The 12,165-nt window shown below is 44.5% G+C and overlaps 1 protein-coding gene across 2 annotated transcripts in view; it reads right to left on the minus strand.

Moving 5' to 3' along the window:
* SERPINI1 (serpin family I member 1) overlaps positions 1–12,165 on the minus strand; it is a 122,580-nt gene that overhangs the window by 24,781 nt on the left and 85,634 nt on the right. For both annotated transcript variants that reach the window (XM_054984158.1, XM_054984157.1), the window contains 2 exons: positions 10,809–11,003; positions 9,684–9,888 (listed from right to left, as the gene is read on the minus strand). In XM_054984158.1, coding sequence (XP_054840133.1) covers positions 9,684–9,888; positions 10,809–11,003 — 400 coding nt within the window. The remainder of the gene's footprint in view (positions 1–9,683; positions 9,889–10,808; positions 11,004–12,165) is intronic.

A 12,165-nucleotide genomic window follows, 5' to 3' on the forward strand; every position in this document is an offset into this window, starting at 1 on the left:
GTCTCCAGACTCCACCCCCCCCCCCCATCTCCAGGAATTTCTCAACCTGGAGCTGGCAACTCTAGGCTTAGTGGCAAAGCATCTGCTTGGCTTGCAGATACTCCAAGATCCATTCCCTAATACCTTCAAGTAAAAGACATAGGTGATGTGAAGGGCCTTTCCCTGAGACTCTGGAGGGCTGCTCTCTGGCCGCTACAGACCAAGCTTTCAGCTGAGGTCCGACTCAGTATAAGGCAGCTTCATGCACTCTTGATGGGAAAAGGCTTGGCACAGTAAGTGTGGCCTCCATGCCATATATTTCCCAACCTTGTTTCCCATCCAGGATTGACAGCAGCCAAAGAAAGAGGATTAGTTCCAAATGGCAAAACAATATTGGGAGGGGAGTGTCTCTTCCCCCGTGAATGGAGGACAGTCTGAATTGGGTCTTATGAGGCAGCCACTTTCCTTCATGTAAACACTAGGTGAATTTTTTCCTGGATCTCCCAGCATCACGTCTGTATGGGTTTGGCCCATACAACTGTCTTGCAAATGAACCCAGAGGCTGCAAACCATATAGCTTCCATGGCTGTTGTCATAGGGTAGGGTATACCCTAGTGGACTTTTTTGGTACTTTAGACCTTTGAATGGCAGCCTCTCCTTCCATACCAATCGATCAACTATATTTTCACTTGTCAAATGCTCAGCCCGAGGCAAGAGGATGGTGGTGAATACCTTACTAGAGACCATACGGTAAATGGGGCATGCAGCTGGAGAAAAGCGCCACCCTGAATGACACCTCAGAAATACCAGTGAGGAGAAGAAGCCGTTTTTGACCGCATTTCCATCCTTGCTAGTTGTTTGGCATGAGCAAAACTGCAAAACGCCGGAGTGGTACTAAGCTGCTGTGACCATAAACTAAGCATTTTATATTTCTTTGACAGTCTGACATTTTGCTGTGTGTTCAGCAAGGAAGGAATAATTTCTGGCTGTGGCAGGGAAGTCCTTGGAGCCTTCCAGTTACAATTACCTACAAGGTGACAATTTATTTGGATTTAATTTGAGCCAAATAGAAGCTCTTCTTACTGTCACCTCCAATTTCCTGGTTGAAACATTGATTTCTGCCAGTTACCTGGAGCAAGGACGGAACATGAAAACAGCTGTGCTAGATCAGACCAACGGTATGTTTGGTCAAGCTTATTATTTCACACAGTGGCCAAGCAGCTGCCCTGAGATGACCTACAAGCAAAGTATGAAGGCCAAAACCTCTCCATGTTGTTGCCGCCCCCCCCCCCTCCAGCAGTGGTATTTAGAGGGTTTCTACCTCAGAAAACGGAGATTCTGTTAGGCTTCATGGCTAATAGCCACTGATGAACCTCTTTTCCATGAATTGTCCCCTCAGGAAAAATGCCTCCTCAGACTTTTCCAGAAGGCACAAATTATAGGTTTTTTTTCATTGCACATCTGAACTACAGTGTACGGGAGGAAGCTTCAACCCTTTCCCACATCATTTCCCCACATCTCAAATGACTTCCCAATGCTGCCATTCCTTCCATGGAAGAAAACATACAAACATCATACAGGCAACCTAAACGTTTTCCCACTCAGCCCAATGAGGAAAAATGATACAGATGCAAGTTAATGCAGTTTTTCTCTACACCCGTCAAATCACTGCCTCTTTCAGATATTTTGTGAAAAATCCCCCAGCCAATCAGGTGATTAAAGTCTTAAGTACTGGCAGCCTAACTTCAAGAGTTCACCTGCGGGGAGGAATATGGATCTAATTTCATCTATTTATTTTTAATTTGAATTCATTTATACTCCACCTTTCTCCTTAATGGAGACCTGAAGCAGATTGCGTCATTCTCCTCTCCTCCATTTTATCCTCACAACAATCCTATGAGGTAGGTTAGGCTGAGAATGTCTGACTGCCCTAAGGTGACCCAGCAAGCCTCTATGGCAGAGTAGGGATTTGAACTTGATCTCCCAAATCCTGCTCTGACACTCTAATCAGTACACCAGAGGCGGCAGCCTTCACATGCCACAGGACTCTGCTGACCAAAGTCCAAACTGAACTGATCCAAGCAACTGCAAATAGACAGTGTGACAAGTATCTAAACCGCCTGATTCCCTGAAAACTGGCACCCAAAACAGGGTGTAGAGATTTTATTGGCAAAACACAGAGCCACACACCAAATTCCTGTCACTACAGGACTCACTCCTAGGTGCTATCAGCAGCTGAACTACCCTAAACAGTAATGCAGGATGTGGTTCAGTAGAAAGAATGGCGGCAGATAAGATTTTCCAGTACTCTTCATAACACATGCTATAGATTTGGCCAGAGATATCCACCTGAACTGATCTGAGTGCATAGGCCTGGGGTGCGGGGGTGGGGAGAGGACACTGGGAATGACCCTTGTCTGTGGCCTGACGGAGTCTGGCACTCCCAGCCCACACCGAGGCTCCCTCAGAGCCACTGCTTTCTATGTTCTCAAAATCCCTCAGGGCTTCCTGGAATCCCACAGCATCCATCTGCCTCTGGGCAGGGGAAGTCAAACCTAATCTGTTCACCACCTCTGAGGCCAATTCTTTTGGGAACTTCACAGAAATCAAAGAAAGTCTTTGTGTTTTATTTATTCTGCTCAGTGGGTCTATACTGTGGCCAGAACCAGAAATAGGGGAGCACAATGAAAGCCCAACCTACCTTACAGGTTGGGATTTATTCATTTACTTCATTTGTACCCCTATCATTCTCCTCAGTGGGGACCCAAAGCAGCTTTCTTCTCCTCCAATTTATCTTCACAACAATTCTATGAGGTAGGCTGAAAATGTGTGAGCAGCCTAAGGTCACCCAGCAAGCTTCTGTGGCAGAGTGGAGATGTGAATCTGGGAGAACCATTCATGCTTCTCTGAATGGTTTCCTTTCTTGATGGCACCAGTCAAACGTGCTCCTACTCACACAGCCCAGTTGTGAGTTCTTCTGCCCCATGGTCATGCTCGAGCATAAGGAGGACATGTGACAGACCCTTCCCTTTTTTTAATGTAACAAGACGATCCTGTAAGGCTCTGTGCCCAACATTTGCAAGACTTGTAAATATTAATGAGCAAAGGAGAGCCTAGATTGGATAAAATTAGATGCCATTTCTCTTCAGCATATTTTTGCAATTGGGAAGGAAAGGGCGGGGGGGGGGGAGGGGAAGGTAGCACAAATCTGAAGCATGGTACTCCAACACTGTAATTCCCTTATTAAATTCCAGAGATTAATTGCAGACTTACAAGTTGAATGTCTCCAAGGATTTCAAGCAGATCTGCTGGATGTTATCAATGCACTAAATAAATACTTCATAAATATTTTATGGGATGCCTTAAAAAGAGGGGAGGGGGAAGGAGGGAGGGGGACCAACATGTGTGGCCCGCAGGCCGTACACTCTGAGAAGCAGCAGTGGCATAAAATTAAATTTCCAGCGCCCTGAAAGATTCCATCCAATTATACAGTGAACATTTTTTAAACTTTTACATTTGTAATAGAGGTCTGAACAACTAAGCCAAGCCGAGTTAATCACAACATTTTCCAATTTTCTGTCGGCGCTATCTGCGTCCTACCGACACGGCCGTTTATTCGTCTTAATGGCAAACTGGAAAATGGTACAGAATTGTTAAATTATACTTCGCTTCGTTCTCAAATCATTGTTTCTGAGCCAAAGTGATCAACATTTTTTAATCCACTTTTCTGTAGCGGTGAAACAGACCATGAAACTAATTTGCAAAAATGTCTTCCAAGCATAATTTAGCTGAAGAACATAAAAAAGGAAGACGTACTGGCTAATAACAGTAACCCAGTCCGCGGCGTTCTTCTTCTGAATTGTTTTGCTTGGCAATGGAGTCTTGCTTCCTTGCTTGCTGCATGTGCATTAAATGGTGACATAAGGTGCACATGGATTGCCCGTCTTTACTGTAACAAGCTTATTGTACCAGGGAAAATGTGATCCCCCATTTACTTTTGTTCAATCTATTCATTCTCCTTGCATTGTTTGGGATGGACTATGGCTACATAGCTATCAACGATACCTACTAGTTTTTGGATTCAAAGAAACCTTGCGGCTAGTTTTGTATGCCCAAGGGGACTCTGGTCTCAAGTTCCTCAAACCACTGATATTCTTGCCTCAGAGGAAACCACTTTTGAAATCAAAGGGGACTTCTAAACTCTGTGATGATGTCAGCTGTCGAAAAAGAGAAGTCAAAAATTCCACTGGACATTCTTGGGTCCCCCTTAAGATTTGAATATTGTAGATCTAGTCCCTATAAATTAGTCCAAAGTTTTTATAAATGTTGTCATACAGACATGGAATCTTTCTCCAGTTCAAAAATTAAGACCTACTTCACTATTACAGCTAAACCAGATTATCTATCTATATATAAAGACAAGTGTCCTGACTAACTCATCAACACCCAGTCCAAACCCCTGGACCTAGAAACATGAAATTTGGGGAGAACATTCCTTTCATGATGTAAACCCCCACTAAGAAGGGATTTTAAGAAATCTTCCCCCTAATGGATTTTAAGAAATTTGCCCACATTTTACCTAAGCAGGTAAAAAGGGGTAAAATGTGTTTTCCCAAAGGGATACAACTTCCCTGTGTGGCTGGCAGGATGCTGCCTGTTTGCACCCCTGCCCACTGCCAGCTCGGCTACTCTTCCCTGATTGAGCTAGCCTTTCAAGGTCATTTGCATATGCGGGCTGATTGGGGCTCACAACATTCCACACCTCTTCCCCCCCCCCCCCACCGGGACAATTGGAACACAGAGGTCATTTGCGTATGTGGCCTGATTGGTCCTCACCCCCTACCTTTTAAACAGTCTGCAGTTGCTATTGGGAGTCATTGAATGTGTCCTGAGGTAAAATGCACCTCCCACAGTAGCGAAGTATGGGTATCAAGCTGGTGTGTGTGTGTGTGTGTGTGTGTATACACACACACACTCTATGTATGTCAATCAGCACTCTGAAATAATGGGTATATATTCTACTTGCAACAGCAAGAGAGCAATTATTTTGCTTCCTGGTGTCCCATTTCCCCTTTACTCCATCAGAGCTCCAGTATGAAGCTGTGCTTGTTGACTGTGTTGATACTGTAAGCATTCCTTCCCAGCTGTCAGCTGTAATGTAGGTTGTGTCAGGGAATCTATAACCATCTCCCTTGACATGATCTAACTGCCTGCGTATTAACAGAGATGTGGGATCAATGCTGTACTGAGCCTCCCTGCTCCGGCGATCATGAAGTCAGTGGCTTAGTATTTCAAGGCACACTTCAGTCTGTGCTAAGGCACATTAATGTGTAGGGTGGCCAGCCCAGTGCTGAAAATACAGGTAGGAGACCAGTGGGATGGAGAGCACATGAAACAGTACCACTCGATGTTGTGACACCACTTCTGGTTGTGTAACTGGAAGCGATGTCATTGCATCACATGACGCTCTAGGGTTTCCCTGAAATTCTATAATAAAAGCTATAATGATCAGGGAAATTCTTAGAGAATCGCACAACATAGTAACGTCACCTCCAGGTTCTGTTCCCCCTTCCAAATGAACACTAGCAGGGGCACAGGGAGCACCAGCAGGGAGTACCCATTGGCACTAGGTGTCTGGCTGCCCTACTAGTGAGGGAATCACTGGTCTACATCTTTTGTTTGTTTTGAAACCCAAACTAAACATCATCAGTATATCATGTAACAATGGACCGAACAAGTTAATTATGGCTTGAATCCTCCCAATTGTTTCTTCAGATGTAAGTATTTCCACCTACAGAGAGTGGCTTCCTTGCCTCTTCACTGCTGTAGCAGCCCCAGAGGCCCACAAATGCTGTTCACGGTCCCGCAGAAGCAACCTTTCACAGGCCATTTTTGAATTTCAGCAGGAGACAAGAAAGTCATGTTCCATGAGCTGTCCTGAATACATAGCAACTGGTCACCGGTGTTTGTTCTGATCAACTGAAAAGAACAGCCTGCAACTGCAACCTCCACATTCTGCTGAAAGTTGCAAATCTCCATGTGGGCCCAGAAGATCTCCCAGAATGCATCTCCAGACTTCAGAGAAAAAGGCTGCTTTGCAGGCTGCTATGGCATTATATCCCTCAGAGTTCCCTCACCTCTTCTCCCGTCCCCAAACCCCGCTCTCCTCAGGCTCCATCCCCAAATCTCCAGGAATTTTCCAGTCCAGAGTTGGCAACCCGACCTAACATGACAACACTCTTTGTCAGCAAAACTAGCTTGCAGTCTCACATGTGTGAGTAAAAGAAGAAGGTAGGTCAGGAAAATGGTAAAATTTGCAGGAGAGAGGCAGAGCAAGGGACGCTTGCTTGTAAATGTACTTTATCCCTGTATTTGTAGGACTCCTCCACTACACTACATTTTAGACAAATCTGAGATAAACATCAGGTACCCAAACTGCTGGGTGAAGACACAGACTGCAGGTCTTAGCAGAATGATCAGTTTTCACCACAGGGCTGTTTCCACACGGCTTACCTGTGCTCGTAACGTCCCAGTAGATCGCGCACAAAACGCAGAAGATCGTGTTTTCTCACATGAGATTTGTACGATGTCACGCGACGTCGTGCAAATCTCGCGCGAGGAAATGTGATCTTCCGTGTTTTTTGCGCAATCTACCGGGATGTTACAAACACAGGTAAGCCGTGTGGAAATGGCCCTGGTCTAGTTCAGTCCTAGAATACTTGCTGACATATAGCTTACTGATATATACTACAATATTCTGCTATAATTAAACGAGACAGTTCGCCATATAATTCACCAGAAATGGCCAACTTCTATGGTTACCAGGTCCCCTTACCCTCCTGAGAGGAGAGGGGGGCCTGGCACTCGCGTTTGGAGATATCTTAGTGTGACGTCATCTTGCAGGGGCTGGGAGTCCTCTCACGCTTCACAAAGGGCCGATTTGGGCCCCAAACTGCCTCAAATCGGCTTGTTGCAAACTGTGAGAAGGGCTGAGAGCACTCCCACGCTTTGCTGTGGGCCGATTTGGGCCCAAATCGGCCTGCTGTGAATGTGGAAGCACTCCCAGGGTGACATGATGATGTGACTCCTAGGAGTGATGTTATTGCCCTACCCCAGAAGTGTACCTGGGAGGCCTATTCCCCTACCTTTACCCCCTGCTGGCCAGGTGAGTGGTGGTGGTGGGAAGTGGAGGGTGGGAGTAGGAGTAGGGGATCCCCCACCCCCACTGGGGGACCTGGGACCCCTAACAACTTCCCAGCTATGTTCTAGACCAGTGACCCCCAACCTAGTGCCCAGGGCCACCATGGTGTCCACCAATATGTTTCCTGGCAACCATTTCCTTCTTCTTTAAAGAATCTCTTCCACAAATCAAAGAACCAATCCTGGGTTTCTTCCAACTCGAGGGAGCAGGAAGTACTTCAGAAGAGTTTAGGAGGCATCCTCTTCATGTCTGCTTGGAGCATCCACTCGGAAATAGCTGCCTCAATCAGACGGAACCTCCTAGCATTTTATGATTGCCCTCAGACCTCATGGCAGCCATTCTGAAATTGGTCATGCTCCATCCATGGCAGAAATTCTAGAGTGGCATCCAATTCCAGAAGTTCCCACAGGTTCACTAAGGCTGGGGATGCCTGTTCTAGACAGAGATTCAGTGTGGGAGGTGGAGCTGAATATCCTTAGAAGCAAAAACGCCTTCTTGTCTAGCAAAGATCACTGTATTTTACAAAACAACCTTCTCACAGAGCTGGAGTGGTTTTCCTTTAGCCACAGTTTTCGTTAATGTAAAGTCCAATACAAAAATATCTCTCCTAGCTGGGCCCTTAAAACTTCCCAATCAAACTCAATTCACTGAAACACACTTTGCAGCATGGAGTGTCTGCAGTGTTTTTTATATCCAAACAAAGTAACATTTAAAAAAAAGGATTCTTCTTTGAAGGGGATAAAAGTTCAAACAGGACATGCAAACCGATTAGGATTTCCTCTGATCATCAGTACCTTTGTTTCTGCACAGATGCAAGCTTTTTCAAGATCCTATACATTAGAAACAAAGAACGCTCTAATAAGAACCTAAATGAAACGGCGCCCCCCCCCCAAATGGCAGCAAAGAGGCAAAGTCCCGCTCTCGGTAAGTCAATCTCGGCTACCTTGCAGAAGGGGGAGTCGCTCGAAGAGTTGGTACGCAGGGCGGTGGTGGAAGCTATAAAACCCTTTGTTGACAAGCTGAACGAAACTGATCAAAGGGTGGGCTTAATTGAAAGCGAGGTGAAAACCATTAAGGCAGCAGCGGGGGGGGCAGAAAAGTCTGCTCTGGAAAGTGCGTCACTTGTGAAGGCTACAAAAAAGGACCTGAAGTTGGTGGAGAACCAGCTGATCGGGCTACAGGTGGAACGAACGCAGACAATTTTGCGTCTCCAAAACGTGAAAGAGGAGGAAAATGAGGATCTGTGGGATTTGGTCTCGGAATTACTGGCGACACCCGCGAGGACGACTAAAGAAGAGGTTAAAAGCGCCATTTTGGAGGTCCGTCGGGCTTCTTCAAAATATGCAACAAAGCGACAGTTGCCTCGTGAGATCATTATTGACTTTTCATCTAAAAAGATTCGGGACACCATCCTATATAACTCATACAATGCGGATTTGGACTTTATGGGTTTGAAAGTCAAGATTTTGAAGGACGTTCCATTTCTAGTCCGGAAACGGCGTTTTAAATATAAAAAGTTTGTAGCACTTCTGAGGGACCATGGAATAAAGTACAAATGGTTATTCCCGGAAGGAATATGGTTCAGATATAAAGATCAGGCCTATAAGATATTATCAGAAGATCAACTAAAGGATTTTGAGAATAAAAACCCAGAACTCTGCTGCACCAAGAACGAAGAAAAGGAGGAGCCGGAGGGGGGGGGGAGGAGGAGAGCATCGCAACAGCAGTTGCACAGAGAGAATTGCGTCCGGGACCTAGAAGGGGGAGGAAAGTTTAACCAGAATTTGAAATGTTTATTCTCTGTATGATTAACCACTCCATCATTATTTTATGGAGCTATTTTTGTATTGACAGTATGAAGGGAAACATTGAAGTGTAGTGTTTAGTGTTTGTAGTTCATTCCCCCCCTTTTCTTTTTCCACCCCCCCCCCTTTGTCCCTTCCCTCTCCCCTTTCCTTGTGATAGTTTTGTGTAGTGTTTTGTAGCTATGAAAAATAAAATAAAATAAAAAAAAGAACCTAAATGAAACATGGCAACTAATTCGTGGAATATAGTACAAAATTGATTTAAGTAGAAATGGCTGATGGCAGAAGTAAACGGTTGTACTTGTTAGACAACGTTCTTGTAGAATTTACTCTTTGTCTGGGTGACTGATATGCGCTCTCGCTCTCTGTCTAGTGAAGCAAAAAAATTTAACACATTCAGATTAACTTCTGCCATTCTTAAGAAAACACATCATGTTGATACAGGCATAAGGAAAAGTTCAAATTTTTTAAATGATCTTATCTTCCAAGAACAGCTCTGGCCTTGTTAAATACTCTTTATATTCTAACAAGGATTTGCCTGGCTTTCTGTGGGTACATCAGCAATACTCATCTCTCCCACTACCTGTCTTCCCATTCTCTGACCCTCTGACTGCCTCCCTCTCTCATCAATGACCAATCTAACAAGCCATTCACTGCACTGCACTTTCTCCAGTAAGAACCCAAACAAGTATCCTCACCTTGGGAGATAGACCTCCACCTTTTGTTTCTTCACGGAGCTTGCCCATTCCTCAATCAACTGGGCTTTGACCAGAGGCTCCAGTGTGGCTAGTGGGACTTCTTGCCTGGAAAGAACAATCATCATACTGATTTCATCCCCCTCATAGGGTATTTCCAGAACTTGATAGATGCCTCCTGCTTCGTTGGAGCCATCACTGAACTCCCCTAGAAGAAAAACACGGTCTTAGCCGGACTTTCCAAGTGCATTCTATTTCTTTTTTTAAAAACGTTTATAGATATGCTGTTTTTACACAAAGAACAGTTCTTCAAGATTGCTTACAAGGAGACAATAAAAGCATATAATGGCACTATGGCCGTTTCCACACGGCTTACCTTATTCTACAAAATAGCGAAATCTCGCGTGAAATCTCGCAAGAAGACGCTGTTATTGCGTCTTCTCGCACGATAACAGTGTCTTCTCGCGAGATTTCACTATTTTGCAGAATCAAGTAAGCCGTATGGAAATGGCCTATATCGTTACTTTGCTTCTCTTTGATGGCTGTGTGATATTTTTTTCTAGATGCATAGCCATGTTAGTCTGTCTGTAGCAGCAGAAAAGAGCAAGAGTCCGGTAGCACCTTATAAGACTAACAGAAGGAAGGGTTTGCTTCCTATGATGCTCCTAGAAGGGGGAAGTTTCCGAGCCCAGAGACATAACAAACCCTCTGTCTAGGTCATCGAATAAGCTCAGACTTGGCTAGTCAATCAGGTGGTAGGAAGCAGTCAGAAGCACCTTGTATGTTTCTGTTTAGTTGAAGACCTTCTGGATTTTATTCCCCAGACTTAAGTAGCATGTGGGTGCTAGGAAACACATCGGTTAGTTCCGTGGCACAAGTCTGAACTCTCATCTGCCCCACCTCCCTGGTTGTGTCTGTTATTATTTTATTGTTAAATATGTATGTGTATTTATATGTGTGTGTGTGTGTGTGTGTCTGTAATGGTGTTTTAATGTTTTAAATATTCTCATGTTATTTGGCATCTTAAGGAGCTTATTTGGGTGGAAAGGCAGCATATAAATCTTTTAAATAAATACATGAAAAATAAAATTGGATAGCTAGAAAGAAAATTTGGGATCTCTTCCTTACCATAATAAAATTCTCCCTGCTGATACATCATTGGGATTTGCACTTCGCTTTCGTCGTCTTTCGTGAAAGAGAATGTCCTCGTGTTTTCTGGACGGAACTGAGATTTCCAGTTTCCTTTAAAGTATATGGCATTGAGGAGGGCAAAATGAGTCAGAGCACTGAAATCCCTCGCTGACACAAAATCTTTGATCATATCTGTCGGATAAAAAGGGGGAGAGTAGGAGCACATCACTCAGCATGTCTAATTGAACACTGAAATCAAAGCTTACCCAGTCTTTAAAAGGCAAGACAACAAAACAAAACAAAAGAAATATGCAATTTCCAATTCCAAATGTCTTTTTGGATCCTCAAATTAAACTGTCAAGTCTTTGGGGATAAAAACCTAAAAGCTTTAGTTCCGATGGATAAACCCGTTCCATTAATCTACTGTTGTGAAGCGTCAACATTAAACAGCACTACCCAAAAAAAAAACCCCTAACCAATTCAATGTGTAGATTAATCAACTAAAGTAGTAATTACCCTTTAAAGTCTCTCTCATACTACGTTGGTAGGCTTCACCTTGAAGGGCTGAGTTACGCAGGATGCGAATATGCTAACTTTTTCCTCACAAATTTTATTTTTTAAAAAAATCCCCAAGCCTTTCTAGTCTGCTGTTTAGCAGTCATTTAACATTTCTGAGTGAAACCCTGCTGGCTTTTTCACAGCCGGGGGGGGGGGAGGGGGGAGTACAGGAAATGGAGCGTTCTGCAGCAACATCACCAACCTTGCAAATTTTGCAGTCCGTGTTCCCCTCGAAAAGTTCAAGCCTCTCCCAGCTCTCACAAATTGCTGATATATTTGTAATTTGAAAGGAGATGTATTTCGAATGTTTGTGCTGCTGTCGCACTCATACAATTGGTGGTACACATTATCACCTGAGAAGCAGATGTTGTCAACTCGCATCCAGAGCTTGTTGGATTGCTGGCAAAGTCATGGATGCTCCAAGGACATGCATTGTCATTTAAATTGATTGTGGGGTCAAGTGTGTAGGGACTGCTGAGGCCCCTGAGGCCTCTAGAAAGGAGTAGATATAGGGTTGCCAGGTCCAGGTTGTGAAATTCCTTGAGATTTGGGGGGTGGAGCCTAGAGAGGGCAGGGTTTGGGAAGGGGAGGGACCTCAGAATGGTATAATGCCATAGAGTCCATCCTCCAAAGCAGCCATTTTCTCCAGGGGAACTGATCCCTGTCACCTGGAGATCAGTTATAATTCCGGGAGATATCCAGCCACCACCTGGAGGCTGGCAACCCTAAGTAGATAACACTTCTTGAAGCAGAACAGCTAGGGAGGAGGGGGATAGGAATAGGAAGCATGTGTAGA

This window comes from Eublepharis macularius, chromosome 6 (genome assembly GCF_028583425.1).
Source record: "Eublepharis macularius isolate TG4126 chromosome 6, MPM_Emac_v1.0, whole genome shotgun sequence".
Taxonomy (NCBI): Eukaryota; Metazoa; Chordata; class Lepidosauria; order Squamata; family Eublepharidae; genus Eublepharis; species Eublepharis macularius.